Genomic DNA, 27,106 nt, shown 5'->3' with positions numbered 1-27,106 from the left:
TTTCCAAAAAATTGAAAGTTATCCTAGACTACAATAAGTGAGATTCAATTTAGTTTTTATTTTATTTTACTAGATATTTATTTTAATTGATTTATAAAATAATTCTTGATTTTTTTTATTTTTAAAACACCGATATAACAACATAAGAAGGTTTTAAAGCAATTGTTTAATTATTCTAATAACTTTCACGGTTCATTATTTACAGATGTGGCTATAACAGAAATGTAGCAAATCAAGAAGTTAACAAAATGGCAACCGGAGGTCAACCACAGACGCTAGACAACCGTATATTTTTGTTTCGGTTACAAATACTAGTCATTGATGGTGGCTTCCTGGTATTGAGAAATATGCTGGACCAGTCCCTGACATCTCAATGCATAACGTTCAGTGCGTGCTTGAATCAAGAAAAGTCAACAATAAAACATTTGAAAAGCCGCGGCGTTATAACCCAGGTCCAATATGACGTTTTGTTTCCATCGGGCGGTAATGTCCCAACTTCGTCAGATTTGGACATCACGCTTATTATATGTCTTCTTAGAAACCTGAAATGTTTTGGATTGAATAACAAATTTGACTGGGGGGCAACACCAGCACCAACCGATCTAACATTAGAAGCAGACATATGTCGGTTAAAGGATTTCCGAAATAAAGTAAGTATATTCGAGATGCAATTTTTAAATTCCGGCCTTGAAAAAATAAAGGTAAATATATATATTGGCAATATAAATATCTACTTATATTAAAAATATTGCAATTATGTCCAAATTTAGCTTAAAAATTATTTAATCAATCATCATAATTAAAATGCATGTTATAATCGAACTTTTAATATTGTCTAGACAACAACTTATTCGGTGTGATGCATATCTTCACTGTAGCTGTGCAGGAAAAGGTTAAAACTTGAATATCTTAAACATGAATATTTTGAAAAATATTTTATCCTACATTTCCGATGCATATTTTTATTGTGCTATAATTACTGTCATGAAAAATTCCGGGCTTTTATCAATGTAATGAAAATAAACAAAAAAATATCACGGCATTATCCAGGGTTATATTGCAATCATCAAATAGGCTTAGATATTACTACTTCTATAAAAATAATTCAAACTAAAACTGACGTCATGAAACAATCTGATATAACTGATATATAAGCAATCCCAGATAACACTGCCAACATGAAACAATCCGAGAAAAACACTAAAGCTTGAAAAAAAATCCGAGTTATACTACCGTCAAGAAACAATCCGATATATTACTGCCTTTATGAAACAATCCGAGATAATACTGCAGTCATGAAACAATCTGGAATATTATTGCAGTCAATAAAAAATCCGAGATAATGCTGCCGTCATGAAGCAATCCGAGATTAAACAACTGTCACGAAAACAATTCGAAATATTACTGCAGTCCTGAAACAATCCGAAATTAGAATGCCTTTATGAAAAGAATCGAGATAATACATCCTCATAAAACAATCAGATATTACAGTGCCACTATGAAACATTTCATAATATTACTGCCGTCATAAAACAATCCCAGATAATACTTACCGCATGAAACAATCAGAGATACTGCCGTCATGAAAGAATCCGAAATAATAAATTCCTCATAAAACCATCCGAGATAATACTGCTGTCATAAAACGATCCTAGATAATTCAGCCAAAAAGACAACAATTTTATCTGAAACTGACGTCATGGAAATATTCCGATATAAGGCATTCCAAGATAATACTTGTCTCATGAAACAATTCGAGATAATACTGCGCACATGAACAAAAACAAGATAATACTGCCGTTAACATGAATATTTTTAATTGTTTATCCGACATTTCGAATGAAGCTTTTCGAATTAGCATTACTGTCATGAAAAAGTCAGGGCCTTTGTTTATATCATGAAATAATCCATCACGACATATTACGAGATTTTATTACTATCATCAAAAAGATAAAGATTTTACAACTATCGGAATCCGTGATTATACTGCATTAATTAAATAAAACTGCTATCATAAAACAATACAAGGTTATAAACTCCCTCATAAAAACAATCCGAGATAATAATGCGCAAAGAAACAATCCAAGAAAATACTGCCGTCATTAAACAAAAATAAAGATAATTCTGCCGCCATGAAATATACCGAGATAAAAATGCCGGTATGAAGCAATCTGAGACAATACTGTCACCAAGAAACAAACTGAGATAATACGGCCGTCATAAAACAAAAATAAAGATAATACTGTCTCCATGAAATAGTCCGAGATAATACAGCCGCAGTGAAACAATGCAAGATATTACTACAGTCATGAAACAATCCGAGATAATACTTCAGTTATGAAACAATCAGGGATAAAACAATAATCATGACATAATCCGAGATATTACTGCCATAAAAACAATCCGAGATATTATTGCACTCATGAAATAATCCAACATAATACTGCAGTCGTGAGATAATCCGATATATCAGTGTTGTTATGAAATAATCCGAGTATGTTTAAATCCGGAATGAAACGGCCGCTAGAAATTTGCACTCATTAAATAATCCGTGATTATACTGCATTCATTAAATAATTCGAGATAATACTGCCGTCAAGAAACAATCTGAGAAAACATTGCACTCATGAAATAATCCAAATATTACTGTCGTCATGAAATATTCTAACATATATATATTGTTATGAAGCAGTCCGGGATATTACTGCCGTCATGAAATATTCTAACATATATATATTGTTATGAAACAGTCCGGGATATTACTGTCGTCATGAAATATTCTAACATATATATATTGTTATGAAACAGTCCGGGATATTACTGTCGTCATGAAATATTCTAACATATATATATTGTTATGAAACAGTCCGGGATATTACTGTCGTCATGAAATATTCTAACATATATATATTGTTATGAAACAGTCCGGGATATTACTGCCGTCATGAAATAAACGGGATATAACTACAGTCATGAAATAATCCGATATAATACTGCCGTAAAAAAGCAATCTGAGCTAAAACTGACGTCATGAAACATTCCGAGATAATAAAAAATGGGATATAACTAAATTTATGAATTTATCCGAAATATTACTTCCGGCTTGAAATAATTGAGATATTACCACATTCATGAAATAATCAGAGAAAATACTGTCGTCAGGAAACAATCAGATATAATATTGAACTCATAAAATTATCTTAGATAAAAACTGCAGTCATGAAATAATCCAACATATTACAATCATCATGGAATATAATATTGTCATGAAATTATCCGAGAAATTACTGCCGTTATGAAACAGTACAAGCTATTACTACCGTCATGAAATAAATCGAGGTATAACTACAGTTATTAAATAATCTGAGATATTACTGACTACTTGAAATATACGAGATATTACTTCTGATTAGAAACAACCCGAAATTTTACTTCCGTCCTGTGACAATCTAAATTTTAACTGCCGTCAGGAAACAATGGGAGCTTTTATTGGCGTCATTAAACATCCGAGCTTTTAATGCCGTTATAAAATAATCAAAGGTTCTACTGTTCCCATGAAACAATGCGAGCTTTTACCACGGTCATGAAATAATCCGAGATTCTACCGCAGTCTTGAAATAATCCGAGATGTTTTTACAGTCATTATTTGTTTCCTGGTGGTATGGACATGTAAAACCGCAAACTTTAATATTTCTTTTTTTAATTTTCATATGGATTGTCACAATAGCCCTTTTGACAAAATATTTAAGCATACCATATTTAACTTGAACTTGACTCATAATTATATAACCAAGACTTTTAAGAACAAACGATGTAATTTGGCTTAGTTTTGAATAGTTTTGTGGTAATTTTCCTTTTGCACTTTTATCAATAAATGTTTTACATTTTATTTAGAATAGGCTTTCAAATGTCGTTATTTATTATATCACATTCATAGGAAGTGAACTATGATGCTTTCTACATATTGTTGCGCGCTAGAGGAGACCTGTCAGGGTGGCTTATTTAGCGCGCAAACTGTAGTAATCCCTAAGGGTTAGGCAGGGCCTTTTTATCGACTTGAATTCTTTCAATGATCTTAATTGGATAGGTCGACATAAAGTAAAACTCTTTTTCAGTTATTCAACACACAATAAACGCTTTATTGAACAGTTAATAAGTTTAATAAGAATTTGAACACAGTTGCATCATATAATTATCAGCAAATAATCATGTCACACATCAAATATATAGCATATATGTATCACCTTTCAGAACTCTAGCAATTCACAAGTGTACTTAAATGTATCTCAAAATCAACTATTCGTAAGACTTATTATTAATTTAGCTTGTTAAGTAGATTTTATAGATGTTCCAAAAAATATACACATCTCAGAGCAGTAAATATACGGTTTGGACCAGTTCTGGTATTTCTTAAAACGATCTTTCTATAGATAAAAGTGTTTTTAAATCTTTAAAATGTAGATCTGTATATAATAATCCTCTAAAAATAGTTAATGTTGCATACATTAATAGTGTAAAGAGCTTTTTCCATGTTAGCGTCTCATGACAACCACAACAGGCTTATGGTACAATTTACTAGCAGATTCTGACCAAGATTACCAAAGTCGGCCCTGTTATACTAAATCAAGAAAAATTGACCAACAAAAATGGTCAAAACAGACCAATTTAGTCATTTACCAAAGAGAAATGGTCAGTGACCATTTTCGTCTGGTCACAGTGACCAAAATATTTGGTCACATTGATCAAAATACTGAAAATTGGTCATTGAGTCATTTTTACATGTGAAACCTTGCTATAATATATAAAAAGAAAGATAAAACATTAAATTACAGTAAAATCAGTACCATTAGATTCAATTTCGCACTTTTGTTGTGTTCAAAAATTGTGTAGTCGACAACGATATCGGCTGCTAACGGTTACCATGTAAACACTCCCATAATGCATGTCTACAAAATGGCTACTTCTTTGCAGGAAACGTGGTAATTGAATACAAATTATCGTAAATTGTGCAATAATTCAGAAGGATAAAAGTGCTGACAGTTATTTAAATAAATCAATAAAAGTAAGTACATACAATGAATAACAATTCACAAAGACTCACATGCTTAAATCAGGACATTTGTGTGAGATACAGTTACCGGATACAGTATTCCGGATAAAACATAACACGTTTGGATTAAAGTTAAACGAGCATGACGCTGTATAATACGTAAAAAAATCACAACAATTTTGCAGTTCAATATTTTCACACTTTACACGGTTTATTATAATATTTATATATTTCAGTCAGTCGTCGTCTTCACAATTTTACTTCATGTTTCAAAATTAATTCACAAGTAATATATTTCATAGACTAGAGTTCAGGTTCAAAAAAGGAACATGTCATAAACGCTTGCTTTTTTTAGAATATTAGATTAATAGTCTCTTCATGATATTTATTTCTTATTTAATTTGCTTACTGTACTCTTCAATTGGTCTTTTATTTTCCTTTTCTCTTTCATGCTCATGCCTGGTTGAATCACGTACCGGTGACCTCCTGGTTTCAATTCGTCTTTCCAAAGAACGTTCAATTCGGTTCAGACTAGATACAACCTTAGATAGTGTCTGCTCCTGACACCTTATAGCCCGACTGCTCCTATCTAAAGCTTCTACAATACTGGTAGAGGCTTTCTAAAAAGCTGTAGCTATAACACTAAAGTCATTGATTGGACAGTGATGCACAGGTGACTCTGTCATCGACCTCTTGTTGGCATGCTGTTCATTTGATTGAGTGTTACACCTACTCCCTGTAATTTGTTCATGTTAAATTTCTATCATAAGAGGGTCGGTGTCTTCAGCAATATCAATCAGGCCTGGTAGGATATCTTCTAATGGTGTTGTAGGTCTTTCATCTTGCACTGGAGTAGCTCCAGCAGAAAAATGGTGTGATGCCATTTGACGAAGTTGACTAAGTGTTGATGTTGTTCTTGGAGCTCCATATAAATCTTCAAAAGCTATAGTATTAAACTGCGAATATGAATGTGAAATGTTAGCTGATGTGTCTAATTTACCTTAATAAGTTCTTAATTGTTTACATAATTAGCTGACACGCCGTTTTTTGAACACAAAGATTTGGATGAAGTTATCTGAGTATCAGTGTTACTAAAAGATATGCCCTCCTTTGCCTAATCTGGCAATAACAATAGATTGGATTCATTTTCATCCTCCTCGAAAGTACCATCTTGGTCATCCAGTGGGTCTTCCTGCCTGCCAAAACGTTCACTTGAATCAGCTTTGTTTAATAAGACCATGTCATTTTCAGAAATATACTTCGGATTTACAGATCTATTCAGTACCTTTGAATGGTCAACCTTCCCTCCTGCTTTCAGTACTTCATCTTTATGCCTTTTGTATGAGTTGATATGTTTTACCAATGTTTCTTTATCTTGGCATCTAAAGTTGCACAATGAACAAGAGTATGGAACTTGATCAAATGGCACATGGTGCTTTAGGATATGGGCAATGGTACGCCCCTTTCGATCCACCTTCGAACACTTCCTGCACTGGTATGCCCTGCCTTTGTATGTGCCCTTGTTACCACCAGCCTGAAATATCAGAATGATATCATAAACATAAATGTCACAACATGTCTGCATATGTTTGTAAATACTGTTTATTACTTGATCATCTCAATTTCCATCTTGTAGTAGTGAATAAAGATCCCGATTATCTACTTAAATGTTCATTTCAGGTTAAACTGTCCCCTGCTTAATTACTGTCTTTTTACCGTAAACCCTCTTATATGTGCACCTTACCGTAAACGCTCTTCTATGTGCAACTTAATCACAAATATATTTTTTCTTAAATGTTTACTTAATGTTCATTTTCTTAAACATAAATATCACATCAGTAAAGTATAGTTTCATGGCTTTCGGTTTGTATCAAATACAGTGTGTTGTATCAAATACATGAGGGCTGCGTTCATTGAAGGCCGCCTTACCTTGTTGATCTTGTTTAATATCATATTTTGTGTTTTACTAGAGTTCTGTCAATTTCAATTGTTTTCATTTTATCACAAATGTAATACTAAAATTATTCTACAGCTTTTTACATTGTCATTTTAACACATTTAACAAACATTTTTAAATTTCAAAGTTAACACTGAACATGTATACAAAATTCAACACGATTCATCAAAATCACACATGATTCACCATAAATTTTCTTCATCATGTATTTTTACATGTTTTGTTTTCTTAACATTTTGGCTTTAGACTTAAATAGCCACTTTGGTATGCTTTCTCCTCTGTAGGGCTTAAATTTGTGATTGTGAAGTAATCTTTCTCGACCACTCTTGTCAAGTTGAATAATAAGCGATAAATCTGATTGCTTCTTCTTAATTAAATAATTAAATATAGACCATTAAATGCTTTTTGAAGTTTAGGCATGATTCCCACTTTCCTAGTCTCATTCAAACACATACAGCATCTCCGATCTGGTATTGATGAAAATTCTGTTTTACAGCGTAAAACTGTTTACTTCTTCTTGCACTTTCTCAAGGTATCTTCGGGCTACTTCGTGCGCTTTGTGCATGTTGTCTTTCATGTCTTGTACATACTTTTCGTATATCGGCACTTCTTGACTCACATGGTCTTGGTGTCTAAAAATGAGGTCAGCTGGCAATCTTAGTTTTCTTCCAATCGTAAGAAGGTTTGGCGTAGGGCGTGTTGATTCATTTGGAGTAGACCTATAGGCCCCTGCTTAACAGCCTAAATTATTGTCCCATTCATCTTGCTCCCCGACCAAATAGGCCCTTACCATTTTATTAGCGTTTTATCCAGACGCCAACTTGGCCATTGGACTGGGGATGTCTCGCACTTGTCCTAGTTTTTTTCTTTACTTCTAGCATAGCACATATATCTTTGAACAGTTTATTTCGAAAGACGCACCTTGGTCTGTATGAATAGAGAGTGGTGTCCCCCAACGTGCAATAAAATCATTTAACACTCTTGTCGCACATTCTTCAGCCGTCTGATTAGGTACTGCAATAACTTCTGTATATTTGGAGAACAAATCTGTTAATACTAAAATGTACCGATTGCCTCTTGGTGTGACAGGAAATGGTCCAGTGAAGTCTATCGCTAAAACATCCCATGGATTTCCGGTTACAATTGACTTCATCGGTGCTTTCGGAGTCTTTTGAGGTCCCTTATCACTTTCGCACACATCGCAGCTCTGCACAAACAACTTCACATCTTCCGCCATGTTGTACCAGTAAAAGCTTTGAAGGATTCTTGCTTTTGTTCTCTTCACTCCAAAGTGACCTGCAATTAACGAACTGTGCGATGTCTTAAGTACTTCTTGACGGAGACTTCGAGGAACAATCATCTGTGTAAACTCACCAGTGTTGTTTTCTTTCTTAAAGCTCTTACACAGTATTCCTTCATGCATAAACAACGAACCCCAAATAATCCAATAATGTCTTGCAGTGGCACTCTTACCTAACATTTCTGGCACAGATGGTCTCCTTCCTTCTTTTAATAAAGCACTCATCAAGAAGCCTATATCTGGATCATTGCGCTGTATACTGCTTATCGACTCTGTATTATAACCCCCGAGCCAACATTTGGTGTTCGTCCGAACATCAGAATGAACGGTTGTACCCTGTGATGAACATGGTTGTTGAGAATCACTAGCTGTTACCACTTTTACTGCACTGGTGATAGTTGTGGGCCGAAGCTCTTCATTATCATAGCAAGAAATGATGTTCTCTTGTACGTCTAAGCTCATTATTTCAGCTCTTCTCTTGCACTTACGGCATGGTCCACACTTCAAGGGTTCAGACATATCTACTTCGGCACAGGTACAATCACGCGGAGTTACGCACCTAGACAACGCATCGCAGTGACTTTGCTTTTTACCCGGTCGATACTCAATCGCGAAATCATATTCTGCCAAAATTTCGATCCAGCGCGCTATCTTACCATTAGGTTCTTTCAGTCGGAAGAGCCAGACTAGTGCCTGGTGGTCGGTATGAATCTTGAACCTTCTACCTAGTAAATATTGGCGGAAATATTGCTTGAAATAAACAACGGCAAGCAATTTTTTTTCCGTCAAGCAGCAATTTTACTCAGCTCTGTTTAGACCTCTGCCCATTTGCCTCAGGGCTTTTTAGGCTGCTTTTCAGTACCTGAAATGCTTCCTCACACCTACCAACCCAGACAAGTTATTTTCCTATTTTTGTTAATTTTGTCACAGGAATTGCTATTGTTGAGAAATTTCTTAAAAACCGTCTATAATAGGACCCGGTTGCAAAAAAATGCTTTACTTGTTGGTAAAGGCCAATTGACAATTTTTGACACATTATTTGGGTCTGGACGAACCCCTTCCCCTGATATAATATATCACAAAAACACAACTTCGGTTTGTAACAAAGAACACTCTCAGGCTTAAGCTTGATACTTGCATTCTTTATTCTATCAAGTACTTGACATACACGAACAAAATTGTTCTTCCAAATTGCGCCCAAATAAAATGATGACGTCAATGTAAACCTAACAAGTTTCCCATTGCAATCCCTGAAGGGCTAGTTCCATAGTTCTTTGGAACCTTTTTGCGGCATTGTTCATACCAAACGGCATCCTAGTCATCTCGTAATGACCAAATTTACAGCCGAATGCACTATTTGGGATATCTTCACTTTTCAAAGGAATCTGGAAATACCCACACGTTAGGTCAAAACTACTATAAACTTTAAATCCGGCAACAGTGTCTAAACAATACTGTACCCTCGGCAAAGGAAATTCGTCAGGCTTTACGAGTGCATTGACACGTCTTTAATCCACACATTGGCGAATGGCTCCTGATATTTTCTTGACCAATACCACTGGTGATGTCCATGGCGAAGCACTTTTTCTGATTACACCTTTCTAAAGAATATCTTCAATAGCCCTTTTTCAGCGTAGGCTAGTAGCACACGCCTGGGTCTATGTTTTATCGGGACTGCATCGCCTGTATTGATAGAATGCTCAGCAAGATTTGTTAATCCTAAATCCCATTCATGCTTCGAAAATACCTCATCATATTTTACAAGCAAACCTGCAATGACTTGTTTTTCATATTCTGATTTATCATTAACAGACTTTTCGAACAAGTCCTGTAGATGAAAAGGAATCTCGTTACTTTTCGCAAGTTCGAAAGGAAGGTCAGGTTTGACTGTACTCGTTTCTTCGGTCTGAACTCGTCTCACTTGGTTGACATTGTCTTCCTCGTCTGCATGCTCTTTCACTGTTATAACTTTTGTAATGGCCTCAATTTTCTCAGCTCTACCTACCAATGCATTTTGTCTTAAATGTTTTTCTGTAGAATTGGGATTCAAAACTCTAATTTTGTTTGTGGTAGTTTTATTGATGTTGACTAGTGTAGCTGCCATAGCCAATTAATACTGCGGTTTAAATTCATCGGTCACTTCTATAATGTAGTCAGCATGTTCATCTGTTTGGACATGCTCTAGCATATTGACCCTTCTCGTGACAGTTGAAACATTCCATTTCTTTCAAACTTTTTCTTTCATGGTTACCATTGCTCATGTCCTCCTCTAGCTTCTCGAAAGTATTTACGCAATAAATCTTCTTGGCTCATCGCGTCTAATTTTTCGGTACTTTCATGACTTTTCGCTGACTTTTCACATTGTTCTGGTATTCTGTTAATACTGCTTCCAATGTAGTTAGACCTTTCATTTGACCTATCTCTTGAATCTTCCCTCTGATTTTCATAAGCCCGTCTCGCACTGTGCCTACCTTGTCTATCATGCCTACTGCCACCTTTAGTCTGAATTAGATTTACGACATGGTAAACTGCTTCGTCTATGTCTTTCGGTTCTTTATGATATTAAACTTCAAATTTAGTGTCTTGATCAAGAAGTCCATCTAAGAATTTTCTCACCAAATCTTCATCACGAATGCGTCTGTCCCTGTGACAGTAGGATTTTCCATAAAGACGCTTTAGATCTGCAGCATATTCTTCTGCGGTATTGCCATGTCTTTGATTTCTCCTGGTGAATTTTGCTGCAAATTATCGCCTTGTCTCAATTACCCTATATCGCCGAGTAAACTCTGACTCTTATTCATAGTAATCATTAAGGATTTCAGTTGGTAAGTGGGAGAAGACAAATTCAGTTGCTTGTTCTTCTATCCTTGGAATTAGGTTGTCAAGTTATTCTTCTTCACTCAAACCGTACCTGTAGGCCATCGCCTTAAACTTTGAAGACCAGACAGTCCAGTCCTCCTTGCCTGTAAAAGGTGGAATCTTAACATCCGCATACCTTGGCACTCGACTTTTTAGCTGCATTGATTGGGGTATAAATCTCCTCCTATACCTATGTCTTGGTTGATCACTTCTTTCATCATTGTTAACTGGCCCGCTATCACCTATTTCATTGTACTGGTCCTCAACCGTGTAGGCTTCATATCTGTTATTGTCATTTTGATCAACAAAATGAAAGTCTTGAGCATATCTATAGCATCGATCGGTATTACTATCAATTGCTGTTCTGCGAGGTTCTGATGGCAAGTCTCTTGGTATATTCTGTCTCTGGCTCAAATTTTTAATCTCAAGGACCACATCTTTAAGTACCCCAGTAACATCTCTCATCATACTGTTCACCTGTTCAATGGCTCTTTGCTCTCTGTTTTCATTATCTGGTGATGAGTAAACCCTTGTATCTGCTCGGTCAATTGTATGAAATGATTCATCAGCCACTCCTTCACCATCTGTTTCATTATTTTGCTTATATGCCGTATCAGTATCTTCTTCATTCGCTGTGAGTCGAAAGTAGATTTCGCCTCGACTGTCAACTGCTCTCACTTTATGTTCGCTCTGATATTCATTGGCTCTATGTTCGCATCTTAGGATCCTGGTTAGGGTTAGGCTTGTCAGGGTGGCTTATTTAGTCCGCAAACTAATCTCTAAGAGTTAGGCAGGGCCTTTTTATGAATTGAATTACCTTAATTGGATGGCTCGACATAAAGTAATACTCTTTTCCAGTTATTCATCACACAATAAAACGCTTTATTAAACAGTTAATAAGTTTAATAAATAATAATTTCAACACAGTTGCATCATATACATATCAGCAAATAATCATGTCACACATAAAATATATAGCATATATATATAGCTTTCAGAACTCTAGCAATTCACAAGTGTACTTAAATGTATGTTAAATTCAACCATTCACAAGACTTATTATTAACTCAGCTTGTTTAGCTTAGACTAATAATCAAAGAAGATTTTATAAAAGTCCCAAAAATATGCACATCTCAGAGAAGTAAATATAAGGCTTGAAACAGTTCTGGTATTTCTTAAAACGATCTTTCTAGAGATAAAAGGTATTTTTAAATCTTTAAATTGTAAATCGGTATATTTATATAATTATGTATATAATAATGTTGCTTTCATTAATAGTGTAAAGAGCTTTTTCCATGTTAGCGTCTCATGACAAGCAAAACAGGCTTATGGTACAATTTACTAGCAGATTCTGACCAAGATTACCAAAGTTCGGCCCTTTTATACTAAATCAAGAAAATTGACCAACAAAAATGGTAAAACAGGTCAATTTGGTAATTTACCATAAATAAATGTTCAGTGACCATTTTCGTCTGGTCACAGTTACCAAAATATTTGGTCACATTGATCAAGATACTGAAAATTGGTCATTGAGTCATTTTTACATGTGAAACTTTACTATAATATATAAACAGAAAGATAAAACATTAAATTACATTAAAATCAGTACCATTAGGTTCCATTTCGCACTTCTGTTGCGTTCAAACATTTTGTAGACGACAACGATATCGACTGCTAACGGTTACCATGTAAACACTCCTATAATGCATGTCTACAAAATGGCTTCTTCTGTAATACAATAATCGTAAATTGTGCAATATTTAGAAGGATTAAAGTGCCGATAGTTATTAAAATCAATCAATAAAAAGTCTCGAGTTTTACATACAATAAATAATAATTCATAAAGACTTACATGCTCAAATCAGCAAATCTGTGTGAGGAACAGTTACCGGATACAGTATGCCGGATACAACAGAACACGTTTGGATTAAAGTTAACGAGCATAAAACTGTATAATACGTGATAGGTTGTTTAAAGTAGTGATGTTCCGATTGTCGCAAGTCGCCGACAATCATTTACTATTATGTAAATGGCCAATAATCGATTCACAAAAATGTGTTCCGCGACGTCGTCGAATATGTTTTAAGTATCAAAAGAAATTAATTCTGACGATAATTTTCTTTTAGGAACACCTCGCCGATCGCAAAACAATCATATCAGAGACAGTTTGGATTTGAACAGGATCAATACGTGGTGTAAACAATAGTCATTTAGTGTGATGTGAATTTTATTATTTGCCATCCATTGAAAAATAAAATCTATTTCGTAAATTTATGAATATATAGCGTTTAAACTAAAACTGTGTTGAAAAGTGCTAAATGAAGTTCATGTTACTGAATATAATCAACTTCCTTGGGAAGAAATGTTACTTTCCTATTTCTTTTTGACGCGACTTTATTCGAAAAGTTATCGATTATGTCCCATCCGATTGAACCGGTGATCGATTTGAACAAATTTTATCTGATTTCCATCACTATTTTAAACTATGTTGATCTACACGTATGTGTACTATTTTATGTTTGGTTACTATCAACAATAAAGAAAATGGGAAAACATGGTTTGAATACAGCTCACATCATTATTATTGAACAAGTCAAGTTTACTGCTAATACAAGTACTTTTAAATAAGGTAAGATTCTGTTACCCTGACCCTAAGGCATAACAATTTTGTACTCTTTTGGTTTGATACTCCGCATTTTGCCGAAAACAAAATCTGTATAACTAAAACACGTATAAACAAATTTGGCATATTTTATCGTTCTTATTACTGCAAACGTTACTGCAAACGTAAAAGGGGTCGTTAATTTATGAGTACAACAAATCTGCATTTCTTTCATTTAAAAAAAATATCAATGCTTGCCGTGACAAAACGGTGTGTGTTGTTGTTGGTTGTTTTGTTTAGGAAGGGGCAGTAGGTTGTTTGGAGACGGATAGAAGGGTGGGGTTAGCTTTTGTTACTTATGATTTGGTTATTTGAGCTCTTATTTCAGGTGAATCATATTGAGTTTTTATTTCAGATAAGTCATATATCAACAACGACTGCAATACAACAAAATGATTTTACAGCTTGGTGGAATGATATTGAACAGGTGGGCACATTTCGCTGTCATATTATTATTATTTTGTAACCTTTATATTCATTTTTAAATGTTTAAAGAGTACTTTATACGGTAAGTAATTTATTCTTAAAAATGTAAACATTTAATGGGACATTAAATTCAAATGTAATGAAATAATCCTTATAAACGTATAGCGTCAAACATGTATACGTATAAATGTTTGACGCTACATGTACGTCGAAACAAGCATAGCATTTCAATCAAGCATTTCCAATTTCCCAAGAGAGACATTTGATCTATGGAATAATTTCAAATTTTATATTTTAGATTTAACCTCCTCAATGGAGTTCCTCTATTCAAATATTTTTGTAAACTTTGGAAATCTGTGTGAATGATTATGAGTTATCTCTGCGAACACTCGGTGCATTTAGACTTAAACAATTACGATTTTCAAGTATCAGTACTTTAAGAGCGTCACAATTTTCAGGTGTCAAGTGCTTTCAGTGTTTAAAGATTTTCAGGTGTGTCAAGTACTTTCAGTGTTTAACGTTTTTCAGGCGCTAGGTGCCAAGTTCTTTCAGTGTTTCACGATTTTTATGAGTAAAGTACTTTCAGTGTTTACGAGTTTCAAGTATCAGTATTTTAAGTACGTCACGATTTCCAGGTGTCAAGTGCTTTCAGTGTTTCACGATTTTCAGGTGTCAAATACTTTCAGTGTTTCACGATTACATGTGTCATATACTTTCAGTGTTTCACGAGTTCAGGTGTCAAGCATTTTCAGTGTTTCACGATTTTCACGTGTCTTGTACTTTCAATGTTTTACTAAATATCGACTTCCAGTTAATTCAGTGTGTTACAGTTTACAAGTATCAGTTATTCCATTCCTGAACAATTTTCAAGTTCCAATTATTTCAGTGCGTCACAATTTTCGGTAAATTTCAATGCTTTATAGAGTTTAACAATTTTCAGGTTTCCCGTTCATTCAGTGCTTCCCAATTTTCAGGATTCAAGTACTTAAAATATCACGATTTAAGGATTTCTCGTATCTACAGTGCGTCACAGTTTTTAGGTTGAGCAATACTTTGAGTTGTTCACTATTTTCAGGTTTTAAGAACTTTCAATGCTACCAAATTTTGATGTTACTAGTAATTACGGTGCTTCCAATTTTCAGGTTTTTCAGTACAATCAGTGATCCAATATTTCAGATTCCCGAATTACAATTTTTAGGTTTTCTTGTACTTTGAGTGCATCAATGAGGTTAGATATTGTACAGGAAACATAGTTTAGAAGGCGTCTCTGGTGTTAAACTTGCCACGCCTCGGGCGTCACGGATTTTTCTTACTTGGGCAACCGGTTGATAAACAATCGTTACTTTACAGACATCAGTGACTTTGATAGCAACCATTGTCTTCCATAGCAACTGGTAACTTTCATAGCAAACCAGTTATTTCTGTATCAGCAATTGACTTTCAATGGTAGTTAGTGAGTTCATAAGGCATCACTGACTTTACAGAGTAACCAGTGACTTCAAATACGACAATTAACATTCATTAGCAACAAGACAATTCCACATCAGCCGTTCTCTTTCATAAACAAAACTTGTGTTTATAAGCAACTGTAATTGTCTTAAATTATTGATGTAAAAGTAAGCAAGCAGTGATTCCAAAGAACAAATTAATTTTTATCAACCTGCAATTTTTAAAGACGCCATTTACTCCACTTGCATTCATTGTTTCCAATAGCATACAGTGACTTTTTATATTTCCATAGGAACCATTTTATATCTTAGCTACCATTAACTTTCCATAGAAAGCCTATTTCAATACCTTAGAGAAAACTTACATAATTTTGACGATGTTCTTTGTTGTAAATCATTCATATTAGGTACAGAAAATAAAGATTTTAAATATGACATATTGTTTCTAGAATTGAAAAGATATATTTATTTGTCTAAGAGAAAAAACTTTTTACCTACATGTATTGGTTTTAAAAATAGTTTGAAATTAGCATGGAATATCTATAGAAATACACATTTGACAGATGATGAAAATAATAGATGGTCAATTATAAGATCCTTAATTGCTTAAACTACACTTAATATGTGAAACAAAACTTTACCTCGTAACAGATTGTTTAATTGTTTATTAATAAGTAGTAATTTTTATTGGTAAAATATTTTTGGAAAATAGATGAGTTTATTGTATGCATGTTGTTTATATTTATATGCAAAATATATACTGTAGATGTATTTGACAATATTTACATGAATATAATTATTTTGCAACATGTATATTGTATATTAACAATGTAAGGTATGATGGAGGATGACCCCGACCCCCTCATACCTATTACGGGGTAAATAAACGGGGTTACCCAGAAGGGGCCTCAAAAGAAAAAAAAAAAACAAAAAACTTTCCATAGAAACTATAGTTTTTTTATTTAGGAATCAAACATTGACTTTCATAGAAACCACTAACTTCCAAAGATACCAATAGTTTTGTATAGCCAACAGTAAATTTTTCAATTACTTACAATTTTCCTCAGCAATAACAACCCGAAAACGTTTTTTTTTTTTTTTTTTTTGTTTTTGAATTTGCACGATTTCAGATGCAGATATGACCTTTGTGATATCAGTAAAAGTTAAAGACTTAATTTTTTTCATTGATAGTAAACATTGTTAATTTTCCCTTGTCATCAAGAGCGTCTGTAATTAGAGTCATTATGACTCTTATTCAGCACATTTTGTTTTTCAAGTATTATACTTTTATAAACAGTTAAATTGTTGGGTCAACATCTTCGATAAACACTTATTAAAATAAAACATTGGAACTTAAATGATAAATTTAATTTTTTTTTAATTCCGGTTTTAGATACTTGTTCGTCGAAGCTCTTCTGCATTGAATATTCAGCAAACAATTGCCGAATTCAAAACTTGCCCTCTGGATCTGGAAGAAGAGAGAAGGATACAAAAAGAAATAAAAAAGTGGAAGGACTGTGAAGACGATGTTGACCAATTGAAACAGGAAATAAAAGACGTGAGGGCAAATGTAACTGACGTGAAGGAAGACCTTGAAGGCATAAAAGAAAATGTAATAAACGTGAAGAAAGACATAGAAGACGTAAAAGAAAATAATACTGAAGTGAAAAGAGACCTTGAAAACATAAAGCAAATAGAAACTGAAGTGAAGAAAGACTTTGAAGACTTAAAAGCAAATATATCTGATGCGACGAAAGACATTGAAGACGTAAAAGAAAATTATATTGCGATGAAGAGAGACCTTGAAGGTATAAAGGAAATTGTTACTGAAGTGAAGAAAGACATTGAAGGCGCAAAAGAAAATGATACTGCACTGAATAGAAACTTTGAAGACATAAAAGAAAATGTAACTGAGGTGAAGAAAGACCTTGAAGACGTAAAAGAAAATGTAACGGATGTGAAGAGAGACATTGATGATATTAAAAGACGAAACGGGAGAGGTTTGTTATGTTTTAAGCTTAAATATTTTATTGCTACATGAATTCTACATTATTGAGATATCTTAAGAAAGACTGAGAAAATAATATACTAGAATACAAACAAATGCTTTGAAACTTTATCAGATTTCAAGTTTCATGTCAATAGCAATAATTCTTTAAATGTGTTCTATAAATCTGCAATTACCAACATGAACTTCCTTTGTGTTTTAATCCTGACATTTCTAATTCCTATCAACTCGATTATTTTTGACCACATATCTTAGGGGTGATTCAACAGTATTCAAGTGAGGAATACTGGAACCACCCACCAAGAAAAAAGCCTAGTAGAAAGAACTAAATTACCTCAAGCACAACAATTATGTCGTGCTGAACGATCTTTAAGGTTCGGAAATATAACATCTCTGATTGAATGTACGGGGCGACTTTTTACAGCCTGCATACGGCACAAACAACGCTGATGTGGTGATAAAATAGAGAAAATAAGAATCCCTAAAGAAAGCCCAACACGGCAAAATTGAAAATGTTGCAGGCTCGGTTTGATTGAGCCTGTCCATGGACGGTACTGTCAAGTGCAAACTACCGTCCACGCCCTCTAGCACCGGCTTAAGCAGAAGTCAACATTTAACATGAACTTTGCAGTCAAACTATTGAAATTTCCTACATTTGGCCAATTATATTGAGAATTTTAAAAAAAAAAAATAAAGTGACTTATTACAACAAATTATTGAATATTTTGTATTTCATAACAGAGAAAAATAACGAAACCGATTCATCAGTAAAAACAAAGGAGGGAATATATCAAAATCATAGGAAGGGTAAGTTAATTTTGCACAACCATCATATTAAGTAAAACGATGCTCATTGTCTGTCGTCAGTACATGTCACCTTCCTCGGAGTGTTTAGTTGATAGCGTCCTTCTTGCTCCAATATTTCGAGATTAAGTGGCATCGAATAAGGTGGCAAGGGCGTCCACTGCCGGTCAAATAATTTGCCAGATAACTGTCACAGGTTTCAAATACGACTGCGACATGAAGCTGTGTCGATATAAGTTGTGAATAATTCGTGTCTAACACGGTAAGATGACTAGTTCTACAAATGTTTTATGCTGCAAAATTTCTTGGGAATCTTTGTTGCCCGTCAAAGCCCCGATTTACTAAACAACCGAAAAGTGTTATTCAAAACCATTTATCGAAGATATGTATATTAACAATTATATATTTACGCGTCTGAAATGGGGGTGATCCCACAAAAATTGCAGACTCGGTAACAATTACTGTTAATATCATACATCACACGTTTACGGTTACTGATATCATACATCACACGTTTATGGTAACTGTTATCAGACAGCATACTTTTATGGTTACTGTTATCATACATTACACTTTTATTGTAACTGTTATCAGACATCATATGTTTATGGTTACAATTATCACGCAGCACACTTTTATGTTTACTGTTATTATATATCACACTTTAATGGTTACTTATAACAAACAGCACATGCTAGTGGTAACTTCTTAACAGAGATCGTTTGGCTTATTCATTGCCGATATTGGGTCATACTCCCAAAGTGATTAAGTTATATGTATTAATTTGTCATGTATTTTTTTCCTAATTTTCAAGAAAAACATCGCTAAAATTCCAAATTTCATGGGTTTGTGCCATGTTTCCAAAATCCTGGAAAAAGGCTATTTTTATTCTTTGAAAGTGTTTATCATTATCCTTAGAACTGATGTGATAAAAGATTTTATGTTTCAATTATCCTTCAGACGAAACAAGGCAGGACAGACAGATGAATGGAAACATTTTCCAGAGGTTTTTAGAGAGGAGACGTTATAACTGGATGAAAACAAGTAAGATTTTACTTAAATACATTATGCATGTTGTTTTCCAGAATTGAGATACAGTCAAACCTTTATTAGACTGAGACAACCTCCGATTTAAGACTACACTGTAAATTAAAACCATCTTTTGCCAGTTTTTTTCATTAAAAAAGTACATTCCTTGTGTCTATAAGAACATGCATGTTCTTTCTTTGGATGGTCCTTACTTACCAGTTTGACAGTACTTTGTTAACAGCTTGACATTTCGCGGAGAAAAAAAATCAAGCTATTGCTACAGTCATGTTTTCCATTTCCGTTCCATTCCTTAACAATATTTTGTTGTTATTGTTTTGTTGTGTATTCCTTACTATAGTATGTATTACTACAATATTAATCCTTTGAAAACTAAGAAAATTTCGAGCGTAAGTCCGTAAGTATGTGTTTGACAAACAGTAGGAGAGAATACTGAACATATTTGTTACAAGAAAGTCGCTTTTGTAGGAGTTAGAGTTAGTTCCTGGTAATTACAAGTGTTAAGCAATCTATGGGCAAGCAGCTTTAATGTTGATCAAATACAAATATTTAAAACATGGTGCCGGTCTATAGGATGGTGTTTTTGCCTTTTAAACTCCAAGATATTTTCAAACTTTGAAGGAAAAACACCATCAGAAAAGGCCTCAATGGGCGGTTGGATTAATACATTAAATTTTACTGGATAGGACATGTTCTATATCTTAATACTTGTTGTATAGACCTCCCACGGAGACAGGTGACATATTTCCAAATAATCCCTTGAAAATGTGTTAAGTGAATGAAATTCCGGAACAATTAGGCCTAAAAGGTAAACATAGTAGTAAGATTGGGAAAAACTTTAGTTTTGAAAAATGTCTTAACCGAATGTTCTTTTGTCACCTAAGTGATAGCAGAAGACAATTTATTGTTATCACTTTAGCTTTAATTCAATATACTGTAGTTGATTGTTTCATATACGTATATATGGATTACTATGTTATACATGTGTTATTATAATTCACTTTTATTAACGGTTTCGATTAAATATAACTTTACTATATCAAACTTGATTTATATATGAAGCTGAAAAAAGTCAAAGTTTAGTCTTTGCTTGAGTTCAAGCTAACAGGTGGCTTGAGAAGAAAAGGAGATGTTGGGAAGGTGATTTTGTAAGAACTATAGATCTTTTGTAGGCTAACTTTATAACTTAGTAACGTAGAATTTCATAATAATGACAACTTTGGGTCGTTGTGTATCTTGATAAACTACTGTAAGTACATGCAAGTACTAGTATTGTCAATAAAGTAAATATTATCAAAGCGGTGAAGGTATATTTATTCGGTTTTAATAACACCACAAACGATAGTAACAACATCATCACCATTAATGACAAAATGATGATTCAAAATATAGTAAACTATTCATGGTTCTTTGTTTCTATTTTTTGAGAAATCAAGAGGAATTAGTTCATGTATTGAGCATTTATTTCCCCTTGTTATTAGCTCACCAGAGCCGAAGGCTCAGGGTGAGCTATTAGTATCAAAGGGGGATACTCCGGCGTCCGTCGTCATGCGTCAACAATCATCTGCTTCTCTGAAACCGCTGGAAAGATTTACTTCAAATTTGGTCTGTCACATCCTTGTGACAGTCACACTTAATTTGCTCATGTCATTTCAATTGGCCCCTTTTAGGGGTCAACAGAGATAAAAATAGAAAACCTTTAAACATCTACTGCTACAGAACTAATTGATGGATGATCACAAGACTTTGTCTGTAGCAGTCTTGGGTAGTCATTTATCAAGTTTGCTCATATTTATTTGATTGGCCCCTTTTAGGGGTCAATAGGGCAAAAAATAGAAAAAAAACATTTGGACATCTTCTTCTACAGAACTAATGGATGGATGATCACCAAACTTTGTCTCTATCATTCTTGGGTAGTCTTTTATCAAGTTTGCTCATATTAATTTGATTGGCCCTTTTTAGGGGCTGCTAAAGCTAAACATAGAAATTACTTTAAATATCTATATTTAGAGAACTAATAAATGGATGATCACCAAACTTTGTCTGTAGCATTCTTGAGTAGTTCTTTATCAAATTTGCTCATATAATTTGATTGGACCCTTTTAGGGGTCTCTAGACCTAAAAATAGAAAATCCTTTAGACATCTCCTTCTACAGAACCAATTGATGGATGATCACCAAACTTTGTCTGTAGCATTCTTAGGTAGTCTTTTATCAAATTTGCTCATATTTATTTGATAGGCCCCTTTTAGGGGTCAAGGGAGCTAAAAATAATATAAACCTTTAGACAGCTTTTTCTACAGAACTCATTGATGGATGATCACCAAACTTTGTTATTAGCATTCTTATACTTTAGTAATGTTTTATAAAAATTGCTCATATTTATTTGATTGGTCCCTTTTAGGGACTGCTAAAGCTAAGATACCACAGACCATGGCATTTCTTCAAATTAGAGTTTAATGAAAGGGAAACAACTCATGTTGGAATTTCTTTCATACATGTGAATGGCCTGCTGTTTGCTGACGAAATTATTTGAGGTCATGACCTCTTATGAAATAACTTGGATATATAAGGACTTAGTATCGAGCTTTTTTTGGTTTTATCGTATTCACTTAATTACATCACTACATGCAGTGTTTTCTCTAGAAAGCTTTTTCTGCGTTTTTGACGCAGTACTTTTTCATTTGACGCGGTAATATCATAGCCGTGCGTTTTCCGTGACGCATATTTTTGCGAGCGTCGTTGTATATATTTTTTTCTATAAATAACATGAATTTCATCAGCTGATCGGTCACATGATTTATCTTAGACGCTTTAGTGAATATTACACGTTAAAAACGCTCAGACGCTTCAGATTCTGACGTCATTATCCGAGTAAAGCTTCGAAAAAAAGCAGTGAAGATTGACTTCATTCTTCAATAAAGACAATGTTTACGTTTATGGGCCGACAGAATTTACCGTAAACAACTCTGCGCCTATACCAAATGAGGTTTCCCAACCAAATCAATCGGCGAATGCTGAAACAACTGAGAAATCCAAGCAAAATGATAAATAATGCTCCAAAGCGAGTTTTTCTGAAAGCAATTTTTGGTTGCGGTATGAATTGATGGTAATAAATAAATAAATGCACAGTTTGTATAACTGAAAATAAAGACAATCCATTCACTTCGGGATCCACACACTTTAGAGTTTTGTAGTACCGTATGGTACTGGTTACGGGAGGTGACGGAAGTTCGGAACTAGTGTGTCAGGCTTGACAGTTGGGCGCCATGTCAGTGTAATTTATAACTAGAAGAAGTAAGCAATTCCTAGCTTGGCTACGATCCAGGCGTGGAAGGTAACTCGATTGTTTGTATTGTCTACCAAAGTTCCATAATTTTACCGATTGGGCACGACTTTGCCCTCAAATAAAAAGTTTGTTGTCCCATACTGTAAACACCTTACATATTTTGCATGTGACATTTTTTGTATTCATTCACAAAAGTTATAAAGAAAAAATGTTCCACCAAAATTAACCCTGATGTAGTGGTCATTTATCAGGTCTAGGATTTCATTGAAAATCATCATATTGTTTTGAATATTACCATACTGTTACATTTAATCATATAGTATGTAACCTTATAAATTTTAACCTGTGGTTTTGAATTGTAATGCAACTTCTACTATTTTCTTACTTAATGTCTGTAAATTTACAGAAACAAAAATCTGTTAAATTATGACTCGTCCAAAAATTTAAAGACTGTCCGTAAATATCATAAAATCCTAGACCTGTTTATTCTGCATTATTTTATTCTTCATAATCTCATGGGAACACACTTGCAATATAGATATTTTGATAAAGCCTCCAAAATATTAGAGCAAAATATTTCAATAATTAGAAGGGTAAGTAAAAGTTGAGCTGGACTGGTCTTTCATAAATAACACTGAAAAAACAGTTGTTTCTGGTGAGCGACTCAGTGCCATCATGGCCCTCTTGTTTCATTTTCTCTCCTTGATAACAATTGTTATACATGTGTTATCGTTCTTAGTTTTGTTAAGGCAATTAAATACAAATATTAAGAGAGAAATACAAAGCAAAATTACAATTCTATATTATGTATATAAGGAAGAATGTCTTTATAAGCTCGTCCGCACACTCCCCTCCCTCCTTTGTTTACATCCTCGATTCCAAAAAGTGGGGAGAAAGTTTGCAAGAACAAATCGTTTGGTATATAATAATGTAACTAATGAGTACATTTTTAAATTGAAATCTATACACAGTGGCCGACTGTTGAGCAACTACCTCGTTACTACAACAGTCTAAAGATCTTTTACTTCCAGAGGTTTGCTCTGCAGACGCTGTAGCGTATTTCTTATACTGTCATATTTCATCATATATTTCTTTCTACATATACATGTATTTTCCTGAACTTCTTATTATTTCTTGAAAAAATCAAATGTGATAGACAAAGCTGATATGTCCTGCGAATAAACATACTAGTATCGTTAATTATTTGATTATTTTCACTAGCATTTTATAAACTAGTAAGTATGACAAGTTTATTATTAGGTCCATATATTTCCAGTCTGACTAACACCGTCGGCAAAGTAGATCACTCTGCTAAGACCTTAACATGATAGCCCCCAAACTGTACCTAAATAAAATCGCGAGGTATTTCCAAGTCAAAACGTTTTTATCCGGGACAATACGAAACTTTGTCACAAATTCAAACTGTGGTGCGGTAGATATGCAATATGTTCATAACCAAATAACTTGTGTGTGTTTTTTTTTTTTTTTTTTTTTTTTTCATTTGTTGTTGATTTTTAAGAACACATTTAAATTAATATTATCAAATACAGTTCTTATGTTTTGATTAAATAAACGGAGAAAGAAAATGTTAAGTATCAAACAAACAATGTATTATACATGTATACTGATAAGTATACATGTACTTTGTTACCTGAAACCGACGACTGTAAACTAACCGTTTGTTGTATGGTTACAACACTCATATAACCATCAAACATATACTGTCAACTAAATATAACTGTGACACATATAAATGTCATATTAATTTACATATTTATTTCTTCGGTATCATGTACAAAGCCTATCTTAAATATGCAACATTGAAGTTTGTCAGCACCTGAATTTTCTCTGTACTTATATCATATAGAAAGATGCGTCACTGAAAATTATTTTTCTCTCTCTTTTCAGAACTTCAAGGCGACCTGATAAAATTTTATAGACAAAGATGTAGTTCAATACCTCTCTCACCGCTTCTTGAAGAAGTAGAGACACCTTTAGCTGGATTCTACGTGATGCCAGATATAGTCGCCGTAAAACAGAAGTCCCTAACTTCCAATGAAGAGGAGAGAATACCCGTCAAGTCTTTGAGGAACCTGTTTTCATTTGGAAGTCTAGATCAACAAGAAATGTATGTATCAGCTGATGCAGGCTTTGGAAAAACTGCTTTCTCAAAATACCTTGCAATCACATGGTGCCAAGCTCATTGTCACGATGACAACTACGCCTGTTTTAAAGACGACGAGTTGAAAACGTTATTTGACTTTGAGTTCATATTTTTGATTTTATTGAGACACTGTACCTCTGTTTGTAAAATTGACGATATGATTGAACAGCAAATTACTAAGAAACTTCCTTCATCAGCATCACTCGATGAAGTTTTACGTAGAGAAAAATGTTTGATTATATTGGACGGTCTTGATGAATGGACTCACCCTGATAATAGTTGTAGCGAAGTAACAGAACACATCCCACATCGGTATGTACGTGATAATTGTGTTATCCTAACGACAACTCGACCTTGGAAGCTTGGTGTTTCAAATCTAAAAACAAGTCAATTAAACAAAATAGTAGAATTGGCTCAATTAAGTGCAGATTCTATGCGGCAACTTGAAGAAAATGCTATAAGAAAAATGACAGGTGTCCATAACGATAGAGTACTGAAGAGTAAAACACAGGACATTAATAAATTGATACGTGACCGTCGCCTAGAGCACATGCAAGGGATTCCACTCCTTCTCATGTATATAGTTTGCCTATGGTGCAACAACAAACCTATAGGAAATTCCAAACATGAAATTTACACCAACATCGTTGAATTTCTATTATCGAGAACATCAAAGAAACACCCGGAAGTTCAACCATCTCGTGAATCGTCTACCAGTCAAATTCCAGAATACTTTAAAAGGTATGAATTTTGTTATAAGTTTTACAGTCTTATAACATCATTATCAGAATTAGCTTACCAAACATTATGTAACGAAACAATGGAAAACGCGTTGGTATTTGATGGAACGGTTGCTGAAACACATCTCAAAGCAGACGACATAAAATTAAGTCTTCTCTCAGGAATACTGTCAGAAAGTAGAAGTAAAACTTTAATCGAAGAAATTATCAAAGTATTTTTTTCTCACAAAACAGTGCAAGAATTCTTTGCTGCCATATATGTTAGTTCTCACGGTGTTCTAGAAAAATGTAGAACTGTTCAAGATATTCTGGACATGTCAAACATTTGTGAATTTATAAGTGGAATGAATGCTGACTGGATGTGTGAAATATCAAATGATTGGATGTCTGTGATAAATGAAGACGAGAAAACATGCGACTATAGTACTAGGACAGGTGGCGAGTACATGTACAATAGTCCATTGTATAACATACAGAAAATGTTCATGTCATGTTTACAAGAAATGCCTGAAAGCGAAAATATTAAATTATGTTTACAAGATTTTTTCATTGACAAGTACACCGTGCACAGTGAGCAGTTACAACGTTTGCTAAAACAAAATAAAACCAACATAAAATCACTTGATATAGACATCAGCTTTACTCCCAGCAGTTTACGTGAAATTATAGATTTATTCTCTCTCACAGATCTCAGTCATATACAGAACCTTTACTATCACGGTGACAGCAGGGAGATGGAGGCTGAGATAAACTGGATATTGTTTCCCAGTTTACAGTACATAACTGTGTGTCGTGGTAAATGGACAAATGATGAAGAAGATCTGAGTGAAAATTTGGGGCGATTACAAAACTTACAATATTTACATATTGACGAGTTCACGTTATCTCACAAAATACTGGAAACATTTTTCAATTTTATCTCCGGTCAAAAGTCAATGAAAGAGTTAAAATTGAAGACGTTAGACTGTAAAGAGCATGGCCGCCGTGATTGTAAGATATTGAACTTGGACTTGTCTCAACATTCAACTCTATCAGAGTTAATCTTGTGGGTGTTACCTCGGAGGCTACAATTAAATATATCAACCCCATCATTAGTTTATATTAGGTTGGCGCACATCAATCTAGATGAAAGTTCATTGTTGCTGTCACGTGACATGTTGAATGTTGAACGTGTGAAGTTGTGGTTTATAGAAATGTCTGCAGAAAGTTTACAGAACTTTATTACCGTGCTGGAAAATCTGCCGCAGTCAGTTACAGTAACGATGGTCGACATTACACCGGAAACAGAATTTGACCGTGTTAGAGAAAATATTCGGAGTTCACAAACTTTTCATGTGATACAAGACGACTACT

General features: G+C 34.1%; 1 protein-coding gene across 1 annotated transcript; it reads left to right on the top strand.

The window, feature by feature from the left end:
• Positions 1 to 223: 223 nt before the first annotated feature.
• Positions 224 to 27,106, top strand: LOC132742043 (uncharacterized; the record flags this gene model as incomplete). Its single annotated transcript, XM_060730321.1, has 8 exons — positions 224 to 650; positions 14,184 to 14,255; positions 17,096 to 17,702; positions 18,452 to 18,517; positions 19,475 to 19,558; positions 24,758 to 26,176; positions 26,441 to 26,578; positions 26,879 to 27,106. Coding segments are annotated over exons 1-8 (3,016 nt in total), but the record flags the coding sequence as incomplete, so codon positions are not given.

Source organism: Ruditapes philippinarum, unplaced genomic scaffold, assembly GCF_026571515.1.
Source record: "Ruditapes philippinarum isolate M1 unplaced genomic scaffold, ASM2657151v2 ctg3370_1_1_1_1, whole genome shotgun sequence".
NCBI classification, from domain to species: Eukaryota; Metazoa; Mollusca; class Bivalvia; order Venerida; family Veneridae; genus Ruditapes; species Ruditapes philippinarum.
Note: the sequence above shows the minus strand (reverse complement) of the source record. Positions and strands in the feature narration are given on the sequence as shown.